The 26,386-nt window shown below is 38.8% G+C and overlaps 1 protein-coding gene across 1 annotated transcript in view; it reads left to right on the forward strand.

Moving 5' to 3' along the window:
• LOC142388382 (leucine-rich repeat and fibronectin type III domain-containing protein 1-like protein) overlaps positions 1-26,386 on the forward strand; it is a 197,832-nt gene that overhangs the window by 106,995 nt on the left and 64,451 nt on the right. The window contains exons 3-8 of the mRNA XM_075473557.1: positions 7,812-8,028; positions 12,069-12,220; positions 12,390-12,643; positions 12,767-13,010; positions 13,131-13,288; positions 15,109-15,489. Of these exons, the coding sequence (XP_075329672.1) occupies positions 7,836-8,028; positions 12,069-12,220; positions 12,390-12,643; positions 12,767-13,010; positions 13,131-13,288; positions 15,109-15,489 (1,382 nt within the window). The 5' untranslated portion in view covers positions 7,812-7,835. The remainder of the gene's footprint in view (positions 1-7,811; positions 8,029-12,068; positions 12,221-12,389; positions 12,644-12,766; positions 13,011-13,130; positions 13,289-15,108; positions 15,490-26,386) is intronic.

Consider the following 26,386-nt stretch of genomic DNA (forward strand, 5'->3'; position numbering starts at 1 on the left):
CTCATTCCAATTACAGGGCCTCGAAAGAGTCCTGTATTGTTATTTTTCGTCACTACCTCCCCGAGTCGGGAGTGGGTAATTTGCGCGCCTGCTGCCTTCCTTGGATGTGGTAGCCGTTTCTCAGGCTCCCTCTCCGGAATCGAACCCTGATTCCCCGTTACCCGTGGTCACCATGGTAGGCACAGAAAGTACCATCGAAAGTTGATAGGGCAGACATTCGAATGAGACGTCGCCGCCACGGAGGGCCAGCGATCGGCTCGAGGTTATCTAGAGTCACCAAAGCGGCCGGGGCACCCCGAGAGGCACCCCGCATGGGTTTTGGATTTGATAAATGTATGCATCCCCGAAGGTCAGCGCTCGTTTGCATGTATTAGCTCTAGAATTGCCACAGTTATCCAAGTAACGGTAGAGCGTTCAAAGGAACCATAACTGATTTAATGAGCCATTCGCAGTTTCACTGTACCGGCCGTGTGTACTTAGACTTGCAAGCTTGTGTTCATTTTATTCTGATCTTAACGCAAGTTTTTAATTTTTTTCTTTTTAAATATCGTCAAAATATCATTATCGTGAAAATCCTAAAAAATATAGAGATAATTTTTTTTTGCCCATATTGCCCACCCCTACTTTAATCCCATATTTTTCTTTCTTACTCATGAGGCATGAGACTTTATCAGAGGAAGTCCCATGTAAAAATAAACGCGCTCAAACTCACTGCTTCTGCAGCAGGTTAAAAACTTTAGCATTGCATCCTGCTATATATACAAAAAGCAATTTACCTTCACACATAGAAGACACTTCCCATTGATTGGGTGAGAAATGCTGAAGAAAATATAGACTTGGGGACACAGTGGGCTGTCATCACAGACAGGGTCGATATAACCTGTCAAGTAGATCCTTTTTTTTGTCCCTCTTTTAGTAAAAGGTGTTATTAATTTCTAAATACTTCTGCAGTCGCTTTTATAAGCAACATTGAAGCACTCCAAATTAATGCAACTTATAAGTTGGCTTAAACAGCTTTGGCTATATTTGTAAAAAAAAAGTGGAAATAGCAGCTTTTTCAGTACTGCAATGTGCCATTGCAGTCTGCAACAATTTCTGTCCTAAACACATTGAAAAATACTCTCACTGGGAGCAGCTGTTTGATTCACAAATGCAAAGCAGAGATCATACTGTCAAACAAAACAAAGAGACTGTCAGTGTGTGTTTCTGCCTTACTTTACAAAAATATAAACATTTGTCACTGCTGGAAACATCCCCAGTGTTGTTCTGGCAGCTTTTAAAGCTACTTGTCGAAAATGAATATCAATTTGGAGCTTTTCATTGTAATTACTTCACTATGATGCCGGTTATCTTCTGTTTGACTTTCAGACATAAGCATTTTACCAATTTTTATGCAGACAGTCACCACAACAAAATGACATTTATCTTGGGGAAAAGAAATGTCCCAAAATGTGATCATGAATATTTATATTGCACTTTTGCTGCTCATGAGAATGGGTGCGCTGACATTTCATGGGTGAATGCAACATGTGGTCTGATATACCAGTTAGATTTGCTTTTTGTGCTCATTTGTGCTGGTTCTGCTGGTTTCATTTGAAGACTGCAAATAAGAGGGCTTTAATGCTGAAATCAATTTCAATCAAGAAGATGCATCAATGTGGCATGCTTAATTGACTCTTCAGATGCTAACCCCCCTGGTTGGGGTATAATTAACTGAACTTGAAAGGAAAAAGGTACTCCGCCTGCTTACACTCAATTCAACCTGACTTAAAAATGTCTTATTTATGAATGTTGGTTGGTTTCGTCAGTGGATCTATCTATTCATGTTTTCTGAATGGGTTCAGGTTTGAATTGGGTCACCTGGACAAGGTTACTGTAGAGCCATTAGTATTTGTCCTATGAAGACAGTCTTGGGGACCAAAGATTTGTGCTTTTAACACCAATGGCCTCTATGAAGCTGCACGGGTTTGGCACTGTTTCAACTTAACTGTACCCAATGTAAACTATGAGTATATGTCTTTAATGAACTGAGAGATTGACCTTTGATAAGCCGTCAGTTCTTTAAGTACCTTGGACTATCCTGTTGTTCCGATACAAAAATTTTGACTTCGATACGATACCCGCCATAAATACCTCGATACTCGATACTGAACCGATACCACGGCGAAACTCTAAAAGAATCTGGAAAAGAGATGATAAGATAATGGTCCAGCTCGGCCTCACTATGGTTTAATTTTGAGCAGCTTGCTCCTTTCCTGCTGTTTGAGGAAATTACTACAGAGCAAGTATGAGCACAATCTCTTCTGTTAGCATATTGGCTTTTGCTTAACAAGCTACTTTTCTGTCCAATATCAACGTTTTAACACATTAATGACTGACTTACATTTAAAATACTGTTTTATTTTAAACAAAACAAAACAAAACATGCCACTACATGATATACAATTTCGTGCCGGCTATTTATGGTCGCGCTAGTTGATGCGCCAGTAGTTGCAATTTTCTCTGTCACAGAGGTGTCGCTGCTACGTGAAGGTTACCTCCAACTACTCTACGACGAAAGTCGAGAAGAAAACAATGCCATTGTCAAGAGCAGGAACACTGTCATCAATGATACTGCTACAGTATCTGGAAGATGAAATGCTTAGGACCTTGTGTATTGTGTTACCCTTTGTTTGTTTGTTTGTTTTTTTTTGTTTGTGTGCTTCAATGGATACATTTGGGGAATTGTCGTTACCTTTCAGGATGCAACAATAATGATAATAATAATAGATCGGTTTTATATAGCGCTAATACTCAAAGCAGCTTCCAGTGAATGAAACAACAGCAAATTCCTAACGACATCATTTATTTATAAATAATTGCACAAAGTATTTTACATGACAGGACAGTCGGCCGTGAGCCTGTTTTCCAGTTGGTCCATCCGGTTTGTCGTTCTCAGCGAGTTATAAAATTCAACTGGACATAGCGCTGTGCCACCTTTTGATGGCCACCTGAGGAGGAAAGCAAGTTAGGCACGCCCACTGGCCCCTGCCCCTGCATGCAAGGAGTGTGACCAGAGAATGACAGACGTGGCGCGGCTCGCTGCACAGACACAGAACGTTATTTTAAGAGAAGTATCGATGCTAAAAAAAGAATGTATCGTATCGTTTTTTGCGTCAGGGTATCATGATACCTTTCTAGTATCGGTATACCACCCAACACTATTGGACTATTAACTTTTGGACTATTTACCATACAGAAAACCACAAGTTTGACTTTACAAAGAGCAAGCATAAAGCACAGTAAGGTTCAAGATGTTATAGCACTGCCGCTTTTTTCCTTGATTGAACATGGGAAAAATGTTAATGTTTGTAACCCATCCATCCATCTATCCATAACCTGCTTAATCCAATTCAGGGTTGCATGGGGGCAGGAGCCTATCCTTGTTACCCTTGGGCGAGAGGCAGGGTACGCCCTGGGTGACTATTCTTTTTTCAAAAAGACAGTAAAAATCATAAAGAATACAAAAAATAAAGCCATAGTAAGACTGTGAGATAAAGAGGGGATTGAAGAAGGGGGGGGGGGGGGCGCACAAAAGTACTTGGCTCGTAGAAACAAAGAACTGAGTGAAGGCTGACAGATGATCATGAGAAGCAGCAAGAATACAAGCAACATTGGGGTGGCTCGTAAGAGAAACAAGAACTGCACCCTCTGAGGTAGGAAGAGTTCGTACATGGTATGACAGAACACAGGTTCTGGAGTGACACACTAACAGTCTAAACATTGTAAGTTTCTTTGAATAGTGCCAAATGCTCTTACTTTATATTGTTTATGTGGCGTGTGATTTATTTACACATGTTTTACATAGAGAAGGTGTGAAAGAAATGCCACACAAGAAGAAATATGTATGTGGGTAATGGCAACAAATGGGAATTAGATGTTGTTTGATAGAGATGAGGTGGGCCAGCTGTGGCAGTGGGAATAATCACAAATAATGGAAAGAATTATGATAAATGAGGAAAACACACACTGAGCAGCTAAACTGAAAAGGCTGTCAGAAGAGCCTGCATGTCTGTTGATAGGTCAGTTAACAGTAATGCTGCTCTGCGTTTTGTTACTGTGGGAGGACAGAAAACGTGAACTATGAAATTGCAGTATAACATCTATTTTTACCAGGCTCATGAGGCTGTATTCACTTTCATTTTTATGTTAGTTATCCACACTTCACTGGATGACACACAGGGAAATAGAATTGGAGAAAAAAAATATTGTTCTGTTACATTTAAAAGGAAGCTTGGTGCAACATTGCCCTTTTTTTTTCAAATCTTAGGAGGCTTTAGTGCATTGTCAATCCATAGCAATGTTCTGTTGAGGATTTTAGGAATATATAGGCAGGAGCAGACCAGGCAAGTAAAACACAGGCCCCATGTTGGATGAAAGTTCAATGCTATTGATTCACCTGTAAGTCATACTGGCAAGGCTAATGTACTGTTGCCCACTGAAACGCACACACAGGTTTAAGTCATCTGCAGTGATCGAAAGTGGAACTGGTTTGCCTTATAGCTATCCAACAAAACGATTTAAAAAAGGTAGAGTTTGAATCTTAGAGACACACCAAGTCCCATACTGTTCCACAAGAGATGCCATAAATACAGCTCAAGCTAGAAAAAGATGGTGACCCTTTTTATGTTGTGAAGTTGAGCTTTATAGCTCAAGCAAATTAATCTTGATCCAAATAAACTGTGTTTGCCAAAGGTCAGATTTAATTAAGGATGGGGACATGGAATTAATTTACCAAGTTATGCTATATACAGAATTATCAAACTCTTTGAAGTTTTTCACATTTTTTTATTCATTCAGACTCATCTTCAGTTAAAGTTTATCCCTTTACTTATTGATCGACACGAAATCACAAAGTAAAAATAGCTTTTTTAGTATTTTGTTTTCACACAGAATTTGGAAAATTATTCAGACACTTTGTTATTCTTCTAATTAAGCCCTGATACTTTGCAACATGAAATGGGCTCTACAAGTATACTGTTGTGTTTGATTGTTTTTCAGAATCCAAACTGAAACTTGCACACACACAAGATGTAGGTCCATGAGCAGACAAAACCAAGCTAGGGTGGAGGCAAAGTCCAAGAAAAATAGAAACTCAAAACAGCCAAAGGGTTCTAGCAACTTGAAAAAAAAAAAAAAAACACAGAGCAAGACTAGGAAACGGAGAATTTTCAATAACACAATAATAATTAGTAATGCTGACGATGGTCATATAAGTGGAAAAAGGTGGTGCTAATTGTGAACAAGTTGCAGGTGAAATGAAAATGATATTGAAAAAATTATAAATATTTTCGTATAAAAAAACCCACAGCTGATGCAAAAAAACAGCTGAAGAACCAACAACCATGACAAATTAGTTTGATTGTTTAATTTGTCTCGCCTTAACTAAAAGGGAATTTGATCACCATACATTCTTCCCATACATATGCCACCAGCAGGTTGTTCTCCCCTCTTCAAAGAAGTAATTATAAGTAATTATAAGTTGTTTACTTGAACAAGCCGCAAAGTCCTCATTAGCCGGATGGGGATGGGGCAGATGGTGCAGGTAGGTGCCGTGCTTTGAATCATAACACAGCAGTTAGAGACCATGACGTAGGAAAAGTTTGTTGATTAAGTCAATCAAAACCACCAAGTCATGTTAAGATCATGGTTTAACTAAAATGCAGTTTTTCACTATGCCATTGTTGAGTTATATCACATCACTTTGTTTGTTGCCAAGGTGATATATCAGCACCCGCATTCACAACATAACACAACGTGTACACCAGGTACCCACAGACCCATTTGTGTATCAAGAACTGAGGTTAAGGCTGATTTCAGTAAAAAAGTTGTATAACTGCTCATACAGACATTAGGTTTATATACATGTGTATTTGTGTGCAAGAAACTGCACTGATTACCCGTCTAGAATGCTATTCTAACAGTGAGACAGGCTGAGCTTTTAAACTGTCCGAAAGCACAACAGCATCCATCGATCTACGCTGCAAAAGGTTTTAAAATGTCATTTTTTGAAACCTGGTTATTATTTTCTAATGATTAGGATAAAACACACAAAAGTTGTTTGGAATAATATAAAGACAAATCTCCTGCAACTTGCACAACTGTTTCCTGTCACACAAACTTTCAAGTTCTAGAGGAGAAGTATATGTTGTTGACCATTTCTCATGAGGCATGAAGTCCAAGTGAAAACTTTCAACATTTTTCTGCTATTTTTAAATCTTATCAGTGCTGTTTCGAGCAGTCAAATAACTGTGACTCTTCAGGGACTACTTTTACGCAGTCCTACCACACAGGAGAAGGTGCTGGCAACAGATACTGAGTGAGAAATGGATGGTCCTGAGGGGGTTTAGTTTAAGTGCTCCAAATTTGAAAAAAAAATTTGGTCCATTTTTGATGAAACTATGTTGAACAGTGTGCGTTTGGTCTCTCATGCCTCTGAGCATTCTGCCTTTTATAGTCCTTTAGTTAATTTGCATTGCAAATTTTAAAAACAACTATGAATCTGAGAAATGACAGAGCAATTGAATCAACTAGATATGCTTATTGTGCAACAGCCCATTGCTGGTTGTGGAGTGATGGACTCCGTTTAACCAGGTTTGACAAAGCATGTCCTTTACATTTGAAATTGCAGTGCACACATAGCAAAAAGCAGGATACTGGCTAAGTGGGGAGCATGCAAAAGGAGGATAGCAGCCTCCACTGAGCATACCCGTTGTGTGTGGGAAATGTAAGAATATCAGACTACATACATAAAAAGTGACTACACCCCCTTTGCAGTGTCACATATAAAAGCATATCGTTTAAAATACTTCCCTCTCAATAATACAGGTGTACAACAAAAGTCAGGACATTTTCAATTCTGAGATTCAAATTTTTTTAAGCATTCTTTTCTTTAGTTTCTTAGTTCTACTCAGCATAAAGTTTACCAGCGGTGGACATTTTTCTGCAGGAATATATTTAAATTCACAGGGGTCTTTTGTCTCTTATGAATGAATTTTGGGACGTTTCCATGCAAGCATATTACTCTTCTTTCAAGCCTCTGGACATTGCGAGCCCGTATTTTGGAATATTCTCAGGTATTCGAGGTGCTATAAATGTTATCTTCTTCAGACGATTTCCACATGATGTATCATCATGTATCACCACATGGTCACTCTCCCACCTCCATGCTTCATTGTTGGAGGTAAATCAAACCTTGCGCTGAGCAAACTTTGTAAAAACTGCTTTTTATCTTCTTGCTCTGAAGTGTTTGAGAAGCGAGTACAGTCAGTGTATTATAGACTCTAGAGCTGGAGATTACTTTCATAGTGGCTGTTCTTCCTGCTGCCTACTGCCTGCTGCTTACTGCTCTTTAGGGTTTTAAAACATTGCTCATGTGATATATTTAGCTGTTCGGAAAAAACATTTTACTTGGTAGCATTTTGGCAGATGTGGCCTAGGAAGAAAATGAAATGAACTGATGTGTACAGAACAGCAGGACCATAGAGCAAACTCTACCGTTGCTCATCAGTGTTTTCTTAGCAAATTATGCTTGGGAGGACCATCAATTTTAAATGGTTCAAATTTAGAGTACAATATCCACACATATTTGTCAATGTCCTGCGGTTAGATTCATAATAGTAAACAGCTGTGATGAAACTTAAATGCTGGATGATTTGCCAAGCTACCAAAGATAAGCTGTGTTTGTTAATGTGAACAAAAAACTCTGCGTGTCTTTGATTCACCATTTTATGGTCCACCTTAATTCATTGGTCCTTCTTACTGTCTTCCAGTTGCCCTGTTCCCCGTCAAGGATAATGGAACGGCTGTGGTTGTCTTTGCTGTTGCTGGCAGCGGCATGCAGGGGACAGCCGTGTCCAAAACGTTGCATGTGCCAGAGCCTTTCTCCATCGCTCGCTATCCTCTGCTCCAAGACAGGCTTGCTCTTTGTTCCCGCTGCCATTGATCGACGCACCGTGGAGCTACGGCTTCAAGAGAACTTCATCACAGGTACCATCCCTGCTAGTCTGCCTGTCTTTATTCTGATACACTGATGAGATTCTAATTATCCATGCATAACCTTTTTGTAACAGTGGGTATTTTGGTTGTTTTCACTGAAACGAATTCAGCTGTTGATAATTGGCAGCATATTTACCTTATCTCAGAATGCTTGGTGGAACATTTTGTTAACAGTGAATACAAATGTTGGCTCCAGTCACACATCTCCTTATCGTTTTCCCCCAAAATGTTTTTCTCATGAGTCTTATTGTTCTTGTTTAAACTTAAATACTTCAAATAAATATATATATATTAGTATTTCTGAATTGGTTACACCCCAGCGATTCATCTCCTTTGCCACAAAGAGTTATTTTGGCTACATTTAACATACTTATTTTTAAGAGCTGATGTTGCGTGATCATTTTATTTTAATCTGGATCACCATTAGATCTCCGTTCCATAGTTCATCAAAACAAAAGACATGCAAACTCGAAACTAAGGACCGCGTCTCCAAAGTTAGAAAAGATAATTTGATCCTTTGCCGAAATGACTCGTTTATATGATCTAAAACATCGTATGATACATCTTTGTCTCCTTTTTATAGAACCAGTTTCTGTTTATCTTTTTTAAAGACTTACATGAAAATATGAAGATATTTTTACGTTGCACGAATGCAAAGTATTAAATAGTTCTACTAAAGTTCAGATGTTAGTGTAACCTAATTCTATTATCTCATTTTGGACTATATCAGATTCATTCAGCAAATATTCTCTCTGCATATTGACAAAAAATACATTTTACAGGACTTGCTATATTTCATTCTCTGACTTTTGGAGGCTAATAGTAATTGGCATGAACTTTCTGAATGTTTTTTGTAAGACAGTTCTATTTGTACAACACAGTCACATGTAGACATTTTCATGGTGAAAAGAGGGAATCACCCCTCATATTAAGTGAAAACATTAATGTATAATTGAAAACATGTTCTAAATGCAAACCATAGCATTTTTAAGTTTTAAAATAATGCCATCTCTCTCCTTTTAAATCTATCAGTTGTTTTATTAACCTCCTACCATCTCCATACACATTTATATTTTGCACAAAAGTCTTTGGAATGTTTTTTCACAGTGCTGTTTGATGTTCAGTAAGTTGCTTTTCTTTCTCCCACTCAATGAAAACATTTATGTTTAACCAGATAATGTTGCTATGTTGGTACAGGGCAGCAGCATCTCAAAAGGGCATGTGTCCACGTAGCACTATTTTGTGATAGAAAAACACTAACAGGACACTGGGGAGCGCTTTATCCCAGTGCCTCATCAAAAAAGGGCTGCATTTGGAATGGGATCCTGAGAGTCCTGAGAATTCCAATGCAAATCGCATGACATAGGCTCCGATACTTAGCTAGCTAAATAGCGGATATGAGAAAGCGCCTAATCAATGGAATTATTGTGTTAAAGTCAGAATCTGCAAAAGTGAAGGGAAATCACATCCAGGAGTAGGATTAAGAAAACAGTTCAATAAAGAACTTGCAACCCAAACTGTAATCAAAACACATGATTAATCAGTAACATTCAGTGTGCTCCTACAAACAGGCTTCTCTGTCTTTGTTAAGATATTTTTAACTGAGATCATATTGGTAGAGGCAGGTACAGCCAAAACTGCTCCTCTTCATTTTTAATTTTGTTTGGTTACCAGGGTGATGAATTCCGCCCTCGTGATCACTTGCCCGGAAAGGAAAAACATTAGTAACATCGGTGCCGTCCTGAAAAGTTCAGAAAATTCCAGTCCCGAGTGCCCAGAGCAGCTGTATTAAAAAATAAATAAATATAAAAAAAAAAGCAAAATTGCTCTGAAAAAGACTGGGGCAGCTATTCTTCTCCAGCCTTCAGCATGCAGCCACAACTGAATATTAACAAATCCTAATACACATATATGTCTATTAAATCAAGAATTTGAACAGTTAATTTGTTTCGGGTTTATATTCGGGAATATTTACTTTTGATTAACTACCCCCAGCATGAATGTTATAGTCAGCCCACTATCCTAAGAATATTTCAAGGATTAAAGGACTAATTTGTCGAAGTGATTTAGAAAAGCTGGTCTCTGCATTTATCTTCAGTAGACTGATGAGTGTAACAGTGTATTTACTGGTCTGTCGAAAAGATTGATCAGAACGCTGTTCCTCAGGTCCTCACTTAGACCAGGAAAGTGGATCATATCGCTCCAGTCCTAAGGTCTCCACACTGGCCTCCTGTCTATTAAAAAGATGATTTTAAAATACTACTAATGGTTTATGAAGTTTTAAATGGTTTGGGGCCAAAGCACATCTCAGATCTTCTGGTACTTTTCTGAACCTTTGAGTTAGAACCAAACATGGAGAAGCTGCTGCCAGTTTTTATGCACCACAAACTTGGAACAAACTCCCAGATAACTGCAGGTCTGCGTCAACTCTTACTTCTATTAAATATTAACTTCCCTCTTTACCACTACATGAATTAACTGATATATTTGAACTGAATGACTTTAACTGATAACTTTAACTGTGTTGTACCTCTCTCTCTCTTTTACTTTTTTCATAACTGCAAACTATGTTTTTTAATGCTTATATGTTTCATGTAAATCACTTTAAACTGACTTGTTATTGAATTGTGTTATATGTATTAATATGCCTCGCCAATAGTAAAAGCATTTTTTTTATAGATAATAATATAAAGGTTATATCTCTCTGACATTAAGAGTAGGTCTTTAAAGAAAGCAAACTAAATGTGTTGCTGTTACCATAATTATCAGACAACTGAAAGTATAATTGTGTTTCATCTCTATAGATATGTATCTGTAACGATGAGAAACTTATGTTTACTGAGGATTGAGCCAAGTTGGATCATTAAAAGTAAACATACAGATTTAATTGCGGGAGGTGCATTTACAGTAAGTTAGCCATGCTGCTGCATTCTACTATAAGTGTGAGAAAAGTCTGGTCTGCAACATGGGGTAAAAGTATCATCTCAGTGGATTTATCTCACAGCCGGTGAGATAAATTAACTGCCAACTGGCACCATAATCAGAGGAGGATTGAGTTAAAAAAAAAAACAAAAGGAAAAAATAAGAAAAAATAGACATTTTTAAAAGCTGTGTTTTAAGAGTGGGCTCTCCAATCCTCATCTCAATAACAGATCATGTTCATCTTCTCCCTCTTTCTTATATCTGAATTTGTATCTAAATTGAAAGTACCATATGTACAATATATATATATATATATATAAACATATATCTATCACACACACACACACACACACACGTATATATATAATATGTAATATAATTGTAAGTACTACAAATATATATAGATATCTATACATATTAAAAGCTGAACCTACAGAAAATTTCAGACCTGATTCATTTGATGTGCTCTGTGTGATGCATCTGGCTCTGTTGCAGTGAGCCTCATCAGAAATGAGGTCTCCATGGAAGGATGGCTGTCAAGAAGCCATTCTTAAGAAAGGGAAACAGGGAGAGAAGACCAAGGTGTTCACAATGACACATGAACTGGACTGAAAATCAGTAGCAATAGGTTTAACGGGGTGATGAATCTTCCCCTGAGCCCATATCTCAACAATATTGAAGCAGTGTGGGATCATCTTGACAGAGAACAGAACAAAAGCCAGCCAACATCGAAAGTAAAGCATTGGAATAGTCTTCAACAAACTTTGAGAACTATTCCTGAAGACTACTGAAAGTAATTACAAGAAAGCTAGCCGAAGAGGGCTTCAGGCAGTGTTGCAGGAAAAAATGTGTTCAACGAAATTTTGATTTTTTTAAGCTCGTTTGAATTGTACAAACTCATTCTTTGCCTCTTAGAAAGTATTTTCATTCATGTTTGCATATGTTTCAGTGAATACAAGCACTTTATTCCCATTTACCTGGCAATAGAAAAAAAAATGCTTTGCTTAAGTGCTGTATTTGTTAAATTTGTACTTTTAACCTTGTATATCAAGATATTTTTGGGCTTTGTTGATGAATTCATCCTTTGTGTTTATTCTGCTTGCTCCCAGCTGTCAGGAGGAAAGACTTTGCCAACATGACCAGTTTGTTACATTTGACGCTGTCAAGAAACACCATCAGTCAAATCCTTCCTTCAGCTTTCAGTGACTTGCGGCGACTGAGAGCTCTCCACCTCGACTCGAACAGATTAACTGTGGTCAAGGTGAGATTGATAGATGAAATGAATAATGGAAAAGGGGAATGAATACTAAATTGGATTTTACACACAGAGGCACAGAACAAAACTTAGTGTAGTAGATGTACTTGAGAGATTATCTTCATCATAAAGTACTCACAGTTTCTCACTGCCTGTTTTCCTGATAAACCATCAGGATGACCACTTCAGAGGTCTGACCAACCTTCGCCATCTGATCCTGGCCAGTAACCAGCTTCACTCCATATCTCCCCATGCCTTTGATGACTTCTTGTCCACACTGGAAGATCTAGACCTCAGTTACAACAACCTGGCCCAGGTGCCCTGGGACACAATCGGGCGTCTGACCAATGTCAATACCCTCAATATGGATCATAACCTCATAGAGAATGTTCCCCAGGGAGTATTCACCAATTTGCACAAACTAGCCAGGTAAGGACATAAAAAATGAGCAGATGAAACAATTTTGCGCCTCTCCTGTTAGATGTGTTTAATTGGTTTATTTTCACCTCTTGCTCATTCCTCGCACTCTCCCTCTTGACTGTCCTTTATCAGGCTAGACATGACATCCAACAAGCTGAAGAAAATTCCCCCAGACCCTTTGTTCCTGAGAATCCCAGTATATGCTAAGCAGAAAGGCTCCCCACTCTCCTCGCTTGTGTTGAGTTTTGGTGGTAACCCACTTCACTGTAACTGTGAACTTCTGTGGTTGAGGAGACTTACCAGAGAAGATGACCTCGAGACGTGTGCCTCTCCTTCTGACCTCAGTGCCAAGTACTTCTGGACAATACCTGAAGAGGTTTGAGTTTTTTAAATGCGCCACTATTATAAGTAAAAGTATGACTATTAAAGGAAAACATTTAAGATAAGTTTAAGTTTGCTGATTTATTTTTTATTTTTCTCCTGTTTCGGCCTTTAGGAGTTTATTTGTGACCCGCCAGTACTGACCCGTAAGTCACCTCATACTGTTGCTATGGAAGGCCAGCCTGCCAGTCTGAAATGCAAAGCAAATGGTGACCCAGAGCCTGAAGTCCACTGGATCAGCCCTGAAGGACGACTCATATCTAATGGCTCCAGGTATAAACATGGTGCTTTGATAGAATTTCAACAACAGAATGCTACTTTTTCTCTCTGTATCTATAGATTTTATAGTCTGTCAGTATCGGAGGTCAAGTATTGTTTGAGCAATATGACTTGCCCACTAAAAGCACCACTTTAGATTCAGTGATGTTAGCTCACCGACAGAAAAAGAGACGCTGTTGAAATTCTCTTCCTCACACCTCCAGCTCTGTGCATGTAACAGTGGGTCTCTGAGTCAAATGCACAATCCCACTTTTGTCTTTGCTGTAGAAGAAGGGTTGTAGGCATTTGACTTGTGTGGGCCCACTCTGAAATTGGATTTGATGAAAGTTGTTGAGGTCAAACTCTCTTCACCCGAACTGTAACACCTTTTCACATTTTTTTTCATCAGGTAAGCTAGTTGGCTTGGAAACATAATGCCATAATTAGTTCTCTTTATCGGCCATTTTTGACTGGACAATTATGTTTGCGTCATCAATTATGAAATCAGAACAGCCTCATTTAAGGATATTGGCCAATGTTGGAATTGTTTTTTCATTGGTTCAGTTTGACTTATCTCTGAGAGGTATGAGGATAAAACATATAATCAGTTAAATGACCATTACATAGATTTTTAACAAAATGGAGGTGGCGACTGGTGGTAGAAGTTTGCATTAACATAAGGTGCTGGAGACAGCAAAGTACACATTTTGGGGTGAATACTTATTAGCACTGCCACTGGCAAGACTGTGAGTAACAGAAAAAAAGCTCATGTGATTGAGAAGTGAAAGTAATTGTGTATTTTTCCATTTTGTCATCAAAATGAATGTGGGGCATTTAAGTAAGGGCTAGGCTCTGTTTATCTGAAATTCCAATTCTTCAAATCCAAGCTGCAGTCCACCAATGAAAATGATAACTATGTCCTGTATAAGAGCCAGGAAATGTTTTTTTTTTTTTTTTACCTACCTGTAAATCAAGTTTTAGTTCACTGGAAAAAAAAAACAACCTTTTGGAAAAGTTACTTTAGGTATAAGATATTTAGAAACTCATTCTGTAGTGTTGATGTGTTACCAGAGAGAACAGGAGACTTCCCATTTTGTTTAAGTCAGGCAGGTTCTCTGCTTTGCTGGGTGATGGTGAACTAAAGCTGGCACTGCAATCTGCCAAAGAGCACAAAGAAGGAAAATAGGAAGGGCCTGTTGGTTTGACATGCTGTTACAGCGCTTCAATGGAGTTTTCAGCATTTATATGTGAACAGAGATGATTCATTTATTAAACCAGCATTTGTGTGTATAGAATTCCGTTTGTTTTCCTGCACATGCGTCGGTACAAATTAGGTCTTGGAAGAAAAATTAACGAGTAGAGAGAGAGATTGAGATTGAGAATGATTAAAAAACTGCTGTAATTTCTTGTTCAGAGCTCTGTATATTTCATACTGACTTTCAGCATTCATCTGACTTATCTTTTTTTCTTTAAATTATCTCTGTAACAGCACCGTTGCCAGTGCTCTAGTGTAGTATCTGAGCACTGCAGGCGGTAGCAGGCGTTTGCATTTCAAACCCAAAATTGACTGCCTTCAGCTGGTAACGCACACATTTTTATCTGGGAAGTCTTTGCTGACTTGAAAGAAGTTCAATTCAGAATAATGAAAATATTCAAAAGTGCAATTGTATTTAAAATGTAGCGCAGCAATGTTTGTCTGACTGCAAAACCTTCAGTCATTGTTACATCACAATTCATGCCAGCTATAGTGCCAACCAAAAATGTATGTAAAGTAAAAAAAAAAAAAAGACATGAAAGACATAACTTCTTGTTATCTCAATTTAATTTTTTTTTAGAACATTAGTGTTCCCCAATGGAAGCCTGGAGATCAATGTAACAGCCCTGAAAGATTCCGGAAACTTCACTTGCATCGCCTCCAACGCAGCAGGTGAATCCACTGGGAGGGTGGAGCTAGTTGTCACAGCAGTGCCTCATCTGGCAAACAGCACAAGTCGCAGCCGAGATCCGTCATCTGAGCCCGCTCCCTCTGACATCCTGACCTCCTCCAAGGTTGCGCTGCCTAACAACGAGACAAGAGGGGCAGACAGGAGGGTCTCATTGGTGGAGCTGACAGGAAACTCTGCCCTAATTAGGTGGAGCAGTCAAACTCCCACATCTGGAGTCAGGATGTTCCAGGTCCAATACAACAGCTCTGGTGATGACACGCTGGTTTACAGGTCTGTCACCCTGCACTTGCAGTTTAAGCTTTTTTCTGTCTGTGTGTTTTAATTCCTTGTCATGTTTTTCGATGATTGCTCTCGTGGATTTTCTTAAAGCACGATAGTAAAAGGCATTTGAGTGCTTGGTGTCTCTTGCACGTGTGATGATTGGTGTGTGCAGTTGCGCTTAAGTTATCTAGGAGACATCAGCCACTTTTTATGAGGATGAGTACAGATGATAGTTGGTACAAGAGGAGATTTGCGCCCCGCAGACATAAAAATCTAATCAACTGAAATGATGAAGAAATCTGTAGCGGACCAGATCTGATTGAGCAGAGTCTGTTGAGAAAGTCTGCGAGCCTGCCTCTACTTTGCTTCTTTGTATTGCGTATATCGTTTTGCTCTGCGGCCTAATAGCTGGCTTTTATATAACAGTTTTGACGAATAGGACAATTTTCCACATTTTGTGAGGTGTGCCTCAAAGGGGGCCATGGGTCACCTCCATCCTTATTTTGTCACATTTAATTCTGACAGTTTAACTTCACTGTATGGCTTTACACCAGTAAATTTGTCATTCACTGGCAACGCGGCGTCACTAGCAATATACAATGTTTTTTAATAGTGTCCAGATTGTTGTTTAACAATATTACTGCAAATTAATAGAAAGTTTGTTCCTCTGAATTTACAACCCAATACTGGGAATAGTTTAGTCTATAAATTGAAGTAGATTTTACAGCATGTGAGATATAGAGTAGTAAGCCAGCAACAGTTCCTCTTGATTTGTATTCATGATAAATCTAACGAATGCTTAAAAAAAAAAAGTGTCACCAAATACTTGTGAATGAAGAATTACTTAATGAATCAGTAATACAGTAGGAATTAAGTTGTGCCTCTGTTATCACTCACATTTTTGTATCGTACATTGTAAAGTACCACCTATTCCCATGATGGGCGAACGTGTGCAAGAGTCTACATCTGTCGCCGTTTGAAACAATAAGTTGTTTTTTGTAAACCGCACCTTAATTGAAAATTAGAAACTATTATTTCCTAAGATTGTATTCACATTTATTCACACCTTCACCATCAATCCTTTTCCCCCTCTCCGCTGCTTCTTCATATAAGCATTACAGATTAAGTGTGCCTTGCGGGACTTGTGGGAGAAAAATCACACTTAACTACTTGCAGGTGTTGAAGTGAAGTTCTTTTCTTAACCTTTGTTCTGAGGGGGAATCTTCCAGATTCTCTCTTTGTGCGAAGCCTAAGGTGCAGTGGCAATCATTTTGCTGAAATATCTCTCAGGAAACCTGGGGAAACCGTCTTTATTTTAAATTCTTAAGAGTTTTGGCAAGTTGTCATGGCAACAAGTTTGAGTCTTCTTTTACATCTCATCATATGTGACAAAACGCTTTAACACTATCACACACAAGTACTGTGAATTATATTTCGTTTTAATTTTTTTTTTTCGATGGTGCAAATTAATCAAACAGATACATCTTCTGTGATAACGGAAGTAAATCAAATTGGTCTTCGCTATACTGCAACATAGTCTGCATTGCCAACTTGGTTTTCCTCTTAATCAATAAACTCAAATTGTCAGGAGAAAAATATTTCTTCAAAAAATAACTTCTGTTTGCATACAACTAACAATTCCCCTTTATGTGTAAAAAGCCAACACTTGTGAAACATGGGAAGTTGTGCCACTGTGGATACATGATTGTGGTGTTATTTTTCAGCGGTGGAGAACACATGTGTATTCAGATAGTTTAGTGAGCTGCGAGAGACAAGCAGCCTCTTACAATTCCAAACATGACCAGCGTTGTCCAGTGTAGCATCTGTCCATCTGCAACTGGCCGGCCAATGCTGGATGCTGTTAGCGGCTTCACAGGTACACAGTTGTGACTGGTCAGATGTGTGTGTGTGTGTGTGTGTCTGTTTGTGTGACACCACGTGTGTGTGTGTGACTGGGAATCTTATTTTGAGCTTCACTTGTTCAAAATCGCTGTCCAGACTTTTACAAGACAATCACAAGAGAGTGGTCATGTGGTGGTGACTGTTGCTGTATAGGATGGAGAGTGGAAGGACAGATGTGGAACCTCAAACATCCTTCTCCTTTTCAGCTTAAGCTGTAGACAAATGTAAATGTGACATGTGGATTCGTCAGTACAAAAACAGACGGCAATTTAGTGTGCACTAATGATCATAGATGAACTGCCTTCAGAGCAGTTTTAAACAGGACATTTGGAATTGCAGGAAACATCTTGACATACATCAACCCATCATTAGGAACTTTGTGCAACACAAACTTCTGACATTATAGTATATTCTCCAGGCCATGGCTACAAGAGGGGAAATCAAGATCCTCTCTGAAATAAAAAGCCTAGAAGACGAGTCCCCCTTTAACTCTGAGAAACCGTTTGTCCAAATTTAGGGTAAATATATGAGATACCCTCATCAGTGCTAATATGTCTTGTGACAGCTGTCTGGATGGAAGCCGGTCTGATGTCATCTGAAGTAGCTTTGTGGTTGTCAGGTTCCACTTCTTTGTTTCACTTATCCGATTCATGAATGGCACATCAACTAAATCCCCATCCCCAGTGACCTGAGACATACCTTTACAGCTGCTCGCAGCACAACTTTTTTAATTTCAAAGAAAATACTGCTCACCACCACTTTTGAGCCATTACGAGGATAAACTTGAACCATACCCACCATATTTTGCTGTGTTATATTATATGTATGGCCTTGATTTGAACACTTGAAAGTAAACTGGTGACTAATTCTGTGAAACTGCCAGCGGAAACCTTTGAAAATAATAATTTAAAAAAAAGAATTATCACCAGAAAAGTCAGTCCTGTATGAAATGAAAAAGAACATTGACACATAGAGCTATTTGATTAGGAGCTGCAGGCACACCTCCAACTCTGAAGACAACATAACCAACTGCATGGTACCCTCTGTCGAGGCTCTCCGCATCATGTGGAGCGAGATATCCCATTGTAGCTGCAATTATTTTTGACTCTTAGGTTTTTTAACACACTCTGCATGTTGGCTGCATTATAGTTGCTTTGCAGTTGAATCTGTGGCAAAATCTGTCTGTCGTGGTATTCAACCCCATTGTTTTTACCGCTGTAACAATGGCAATATTCCAAAAAAAAAAAGACAATTATTGGAAGTTTTTCACAGAAGCATTATTATTATAATGCAGGTCATACAAGACACTCAGGCTGAAGAGGAGAAAGCTTGTGAGAGGAGACACATGTGCATTGCAGCACTGCACATGTAAGGATATTACACATCCAGGGTTTACTTTTGAATAGGTTAGATTTGTCATTGTGTGTGTTTTGATCCATCCAACAACCAAATCACGTGTTCATGACACAAATGACAAGTATTGTAATCTATGCCCATTTATATAAAAGCATTTCATTAATCACTCATTATTATTAGTGGCATTAGAGTATTACACACAATTATTCTTATGAATAATATATTAATACTGCAATAATTACATTTGTTGTTAATGTTTAGAGTTTAAAAAGGAAAAAAGAAAATGTTTGACTGACATCATAGCTGAGTCATGAGGCTCACACCGTACATGCTGCATGATCACATGGTGTTCTGAGATTAGCATCCATTAGCAAGCGTCAACGTTGCCCCATAAATAAATTAATAAATACACGAAGAAGCTCTGAGTGTGTGTGTATATGTGTACAGTCCCTCTTCTCTATCTTTCTTTGGTCAAAATCCATGAAGAGGGGTAAGGCGCATTGCCATGAAGAGAGGAGGGGTGGGGGAGGAGAATTGAGGTGAGGTTACACGAGGCTGAAGCCTACAGCTGACAGGAAATAAGTAATAAGAGAGAAAACAACACTTATGTGGCAAGAAGACGCCATTTGAGCTCAACGCATATGCCTAGCTTTGTGGTATTTATTTTCTATTTTTTGTTAAGCAGCCTTTTATTAATACTGAATTATACCACATTTGTTGAAACTTGAAAGAATACATAAACAGAAACTTACTAATAGAGAAAACTTTTGTTCAAACGAAAGTGAAAAGATTGAGACATTCCTCAGGCACATTATATCAGAGTGGTCTCCCCTGGGTGACAAGTAACAGACAGAAATGGCTCTTAGGTTGCTTTATTTGAGATATGGTTCTGACTCGTGAATTTGAGTGTAAAAGTTCATTACTAAATGAATCCAGCAGGAGCATCCATATCATTTTATTTTACAATCTAAAATGATTGTTTTTGTGTTCCACTTATTTAACCTTTATCAAGTAGGCAGCTTCAATTAGAGTAACTGCCACTTCAGAAAGAACTCTTCTGAAATCTTCTGTGGAGACCAGAAAATGAAGAGATTTTAAACCCCCATGATTACTCACAATCAATAGCAACAAGTATGTGTGGGTTTGTACATTGGGGTGTATTTACAAGGAAACCTTTAAAATGATTTAATCCGTCTCTAAAACATGCTCTTTAGGATTGCTTGATTAGCTTAATCAGTGCCGCTCAAAGTGTAGATGATTGAAAGAGTAAATTAATGAATGAAGAAATTAAGGCATGAAGGGACATTTTGTGACCCTTCTTTCACGGGATTCTCAGATGCTTTTATATTAAACATATGCCATTCACAGGTTACATAGTCTGACTTAACAAGAAACAAATTCGTAAATAAATCTTTGTTTTCATCTTAAATTGTCTCCAGGTGTTAATGCATGTATAATTATGTGTGCTATTTAAAGAAAGACTAGCTCACAGTGACCCTTATATTTCTTCTTTAGAAGGCAATAGACAGTCTATGACAGGGACTTTATGTAAGTGCCATTGTTATTTAGAGTATCTATTTATAAATGAATAGACTGTTTCAGGAGAAAACAGTGTAATGTATTGTGTACAGGCTTCAAACTTGGAGCAAATTTTAAAAAGTAATGGCTGTAACTCTGGCCATGTTTAAGAACAGGCCAAGATGGCACCTTGCGCGGATGTGGGACATATACTGAACTCTCATGACAAAATTAAATAGGTTACTTAAGGTTTGAATGATAATATATGCTTTAAGCTTTACTTACATCTTTTTATTATCCACATCTCCGGGACAGAGGGAAAAAGAACACTTTTGATAAATATCTAACATCCTATTTTTTCATCCTATATGGCTACTATACTGGGAACATGTGCAGTTATCCAAGATCTGCAGAATTACCATTGAAATGCTGACCCGGCCACCTAATTGACATGCCTCAGCAGACTGCAGTGTGTGAAGAGCCTCACTTTACAATGTAGAGATCTGCCACTCACGGCATCCTGTTTCATGATTAAAATTACAGTTGAAATTCATGTGAACTGCACCTCTACCGCAAGTATGCAGTGTTATAGATTGTGTCAATATTTGATATCACTTTTTAATGTAATCTAACAGAGATCTCTGTAAACTAATATCTGCATACGAATCGATGGGATCGATATTTTTGGTCTTGGAAGTTTCTGGTTTTCATTTTTTGTGAGAAAAGTGTTTACCAGTCGCAGAATATATATATATAAGCAGAATATATTTAGTGATTTAAATACAGTGAGGAAAACTGCTGTCTGATGATGATTTAGCTTTTAACACCATGTCTTGGTGCCACAAAAGACAACAGAGAAGCGATGATTAAAACACACACACACACACAAAAAGTGGCGGCTTTCTCTGGTAAGGACACCATCTCTCTAATAAGTCCCTACAAAGCAACATAATTGTTTACTTTTGCATTAAACAAAAGTATGAAACAAATAAATAGAAAAGTTTACTTTTTACTCTTCAGGCATGGGAGCATTTGACTTTAGGTGCATTCACAGTACATAATCTTTGAGAATAAATGCAAAGCATCACTGTGGATGTACAAGCCCACACTTACATACACAAACACTTTCTGAAAATATATATCACTTCAATTTCTACTTTTAAACCAGCACTTCTGACTCTTCTCTAAATTCACACCACTTCCTCTGTCTGGCTCACGGATGGGTGGATACCGGGTTGAGTGCGTGGGGGATAAGTTTTTCTGAGTATGTGCTTGTATTTTCATTTGTGTCTGTGTGTGTGTGTTCAGGGGGATTTTAAGAGTTGTATTTGAATTGCATTTCCCTCACCAAGCAGGGGCAGAGGGGTGAATGTGCAACTTTTTTTTTACACAGTCACCCACACAAACACGTACACATACACACAAACTTTTGGTCTTTTCTGCCCTGTTCATGGTTTGTGGTTCTCTGGACTGACATTTGCAAAGTCTCTGCAGGCCAACAGACTGAGGTTGTGACTGGAAACATGCTTTAATAGCACTTACTATAGTAATAGTATATAATAATAGTACCACAGATGGCTCACCTGATACCTATTTCCCTGTGCTTTGTCGCTCTCTTTTCAGGTAAGAAAAGTGAGCTTACGTCATGTAATGTGACCAAATGTAAATGTGTGTTTTGCACCTTAGTGCAAGAATGAGGACTTGTTCCATTCATTATTTAGGCTCCATCATCAGAACTGTTGTTGCTCTATGATGCAGTGTTATTTTTCTTTTCAGTGAAAACTGGCAAAGGAATTATCATTGCCTTGTTCAGTCCATAAGAATGCCTTCTATTGTGTTGTGAAAGAAGATAGCAGGCATTGCAGTATGTAGTTTAAAATATTGAAATTACGTTCTTGGTGTGGTATTAATAGTGAACTACATGCTTTATCATGGAGAATGTGTCTGAATATTTCTGTGAACAAGCAGTTTATGTGTGTGTGTGTGTGTGTGTGTGTGTGTGTGTGTGTGTGTGTGTTAGCATGACCATCTTTGTGGGGACCTGTTGTGAGTCTTGCACTTTGGAAGGGCATTTTTTGAAAATGTGGACATTTTGACATTTTACACTTTAAAATTTACACTCTAAAATTGACTGCTTTTTGAAGGCTGTTGTAATGGCTGCTTACATACTCACAGAAAGGGGAGTTTGAAGTATGACATTTTAAAGGCCACTGCTGACACACCTAATTTTCATTCCCAGGGCATCAAAGAACTCTGTTTTGGAAGAACACGTACCATCATTTGAATACATACACAGTCCTGCGGTGTATTACTGTGACACACTGAACATGGTAATATGAGATGCCAGTAGCAACCAGTGCATGATTAACAACTAAAAAAGTCCTGATCAGGCAGTAGAAGGTGCGGGAGAGCAGTGAGTTGCAGGACTTCTACTTTGGGGCGTATGGTTGGGCTCCTTGTTTTGTCTTTTAGCTTTTCCTTGGAGTTTAATCAGGTTTTGGCATCAAAACTCAATCTGGTTGTACACATACACTCCTTAGCTGGGGTCAGGAAAATATCGTAATCTAACTGAACATAAACACTTCCACAATATTATCGCTGCATGTTGAAAAAAAGGGTACTAACCAGACCAGGTTCACTGAATTTTTGTACTGAAGCTGGTGACTGTGATTAATTTCTACGGATACCGTCACTGTTTTCATCCAAGACATTTTGTGTATCTAGTACTATTGTCACAACAGCTTTTAAAAACTAGCAGTACACTACAAAATGATACCACTACCGTCAGTGTACCACTATGTTAGATTTATAGTGATGCTGTGTAATTGTTGTCAAATCAGGTTAATGTTCATATAGTCTAACCACAATGACATATATGCCTTATCACAGCACACATATACTCATGCAAGCTCGTGTGAACTTCTGCACACCCACTGGCAACAATGAGTAGTCAGATTGCTGTAGGTCATTGTCATTTAATTGAATGATTCACTGGATATGTACTAATGAGCTTAAGAGCCTAACGACAAATGACTGCCAGCACAGGCACACACACACCCAAACACACACACACATGCATACATACACAAAGACATAGACTATTGCACACACATTCTTGCATTGCTGGCACCTGCTGCATTCGTGCCAATTAAATCAGAGCTAATGAGTCAGATCAGAGAAGTTGAGTTCAAAGACATTGAAGACGTGGTCTATTTAGTCATCTCTCTTTTAAATCACCACTGCTGTTCTGTTTCTTCTTTGTCTACATAAGCATCTTCTGAGTCTACTTCTCTTTCCATTTTCTATTGTATTTCTTTTGTAGTCCATTCCCTTTATTGAGATGTTTTTGGCCTGTATAGGTCTGCAAATCTGACATAACCTCCCCCTTCTTTCTTTCTCTGGATTATTTTCTGACATAGTTTTGTTTTGTTCTTCTTTTCTCATATCTAAATTTTGTTTTTATTCTTCTACCTTACTTGATCTTTCCACTGGCAGTCCTCACTGTATCCCCTTCCTCCATCTCTGTCTATCTCTGCTATCTTTCCTCCGCGATTCTCAGCAGAACGCTGTTTGCCATCCAAGTCATAATCCCCTTGTTTGGTGTCTTGTTGCCGTTTTCATCAATGTCCCAAATCGATGCTTAATTATCCTGCAACAACCACCCCTACCCCATGTCTCTCATCCCTTCATGATCCATCTACAACCTATTTCCCGCTCCAGCTCCCACCCAGCCTTCAGATCCTCGTGGACAGAGGGAAGGTTAATTAGAAAGACGCATGACACACAACAGTTAGCAAGGGAGAATTAAGGGAGGAGAAGCGTAATGAGAGGGAGAAGAAGAGGGATCATAAGTAGAGAGGTGAGGATGAAAGGAGAGAGGCAGGTAAGAGGGAGGAGACTGTGGGTAAGCAGGGGGAGGAGCAGACCAAAAGAGAAACTGGAGAGGATAAGGAGAATTAAGAGGGAATGCTGATGGTTAATGTTTATTAGAGGTTAAAGCTGGCGAATGGATTGCATCCCATAACATTTGATGGAATGTGAGCTTGGAAATTTTTATCCAAGAGCTGTACAGTGGTGCAGTGGTTAGCAACGTTGCCTCACAGCAGGAGAGTTCCTGGTTTTAATCCCAGCTGGGGCCTGCCTCTCGCCCAATAGGCTGGAATAGGCTCCAGCCGCCCGCAACCCTGAGTTGGATTACGTGGGTATAGAAAACGGATGAATGGATGGTGGAGTTAAGCATAATGCCTTTTAATTCAAGTTTTTAAGACACAGTTTTCTGATGCCCTAATGAAATGTGTGACATGCTTTCCTCAAAGTACCACCGGGAAACAATATAACAGCTCCTTGTTCCACCATGAATTTACATGGTGGAATTTACACCCATCCACATTGACCTGTTTTAGAGTAACCCTTAGCATATGACTAGCATATGACAAAGTAAACAGTAAGTTGCCTGAGAGCTAACACACAGTGGGGTTACATGTCAATGTAAAAATCGGATTAAGGGCTAAATTACATTAAAGGGACACTATGTAATAAATTAAGTCATTTATTAGCTCAAATCAACATATTCATTCATAAGTTAGTCCTCATTGGTGTAAAATGATCTCTGTCAAAAATCTCACTTATCCTCCTGAGTGAAGAATAACTAGTCTGTATCTACATAGAGCAGGTAAGCTCTATGGAGGCTGCCATGTCCTTCCGCTCTATGAAAAATGACGAAGTGCCGAGAGGGACATAAAGCACTTCGAATCGCGATTTCCCCACCAGGCCTACATGCAGAAATGACGTCATTGTGACGTCATTTCCGCCAAATGGCTTATTACAGCCGCTAATGCTAAATAGATTTTATTCCTTGGCACATATGTCTTTGTGTTCATTAGCTTTCTTTTTGTAAGTGCATCATCTTCTTCTTTTTATTATTATTCCTATGCTCCCCCTGGATATCTTCTTTTTGGCGTTATGCTCACATTTGTAAATTGTTATTTTGTTGATTTACTAATAAAGTTTAAAAAAAAAAAAAATGCTAAATAGATTTTATCTCGTAAATGATCCCACTAATAATGCATTGATTGTTACCAAACTTCTGCCGTAGTACACATAGGCTCTTAGCTCACAAAACGAGGCATTAGAAAGTTTGTAAGTTTACCGGGAGTTTATTTACCGCTGCTAATGCTCCTATTGCTAACACAGGCTAATGCTAACGCTGCGTCAACGTCACTTCCGGTAACTCCCGGAATATGACTAATTGCATTGCTTGCACACCAAAGGAGATGTTATGTTATCTGACATGTTATCTGTCATCTGTATTCATAGTGTTGTTGTATGTGTGTTATATAATCCTTTGTACTGTGTGTCTTGATTTCTTTTTGTTTGTATGGACCTTGAGTCTGAAGCTATAGCTTCTTGAATCTTGACACATTCCGCTTGCCGTAGTTCAAGAAGTTGCAGCGCACATTTGAAAACGTGAGGCGCTAGAGAGCAAATTCATTCAACTTTGCAAAATAAAATTGCACCACTAGATGGGGGAAGAAATTACATAGTGTCCCTTTAAGACTGAGTTATTAAATTCATGTATGAAAGAAACAAACAACGCGATTAACGGATAATGTGCCGTTGTGCATCGCATTTGTGCAATAAACATGCTCATCACAAATGAAATGTAGAGGGACGTGGCTTCATCATTAGCAATAGTTGAAATGGGTACAGCGCCACCTATTGTACCGGTGTATGGGACCCACTGACCCATACCCCGGTACGATAGGTGGCGCTCTACCCATTTCAACTATTGCTAATAGAGCCACTTCTAGTTGTCCGCTTCACCATCAACAACAACAACAAACTCAGGCATTCGAGAAAGACGTCCCTCTACATTTCGTTTGTGGTGAGCTGCTTATTGCACAAACTACATGCACAACGGCGCATTCTCCATCGCGTTGTTTGTTTCTTTCTGACGACGGCGACAACAAAAGTAATATTGTCTCCTTTGACTTCCAGTTTACGGCCCCGGGAAAAAATCTCGAACATGCGCAGAACGCAAAGTCCAATTATCCACATGCTTCATCGTCTACATGCACGTTTAGTGTGATTTTCAACCGAGTTATCCCGGGGTCTTAATCCGATCACGAGT

This window comes from Odontesthes bonariensis, chromosome 9 (assembly GCF_027942865.1).
Source record: "Odontesthes bonariensis isolate fOdoBon6 chromosome 9, fOdoBon6.hap1, whole genome shotgun sequence".
NCBI classification, from domain to species: Eukaryota; Metazoa; Chordata; class Actinopteri; order Atheriniformes; family Atherinopsidae; genus Odontesthes; species Odontesthes bonariensis.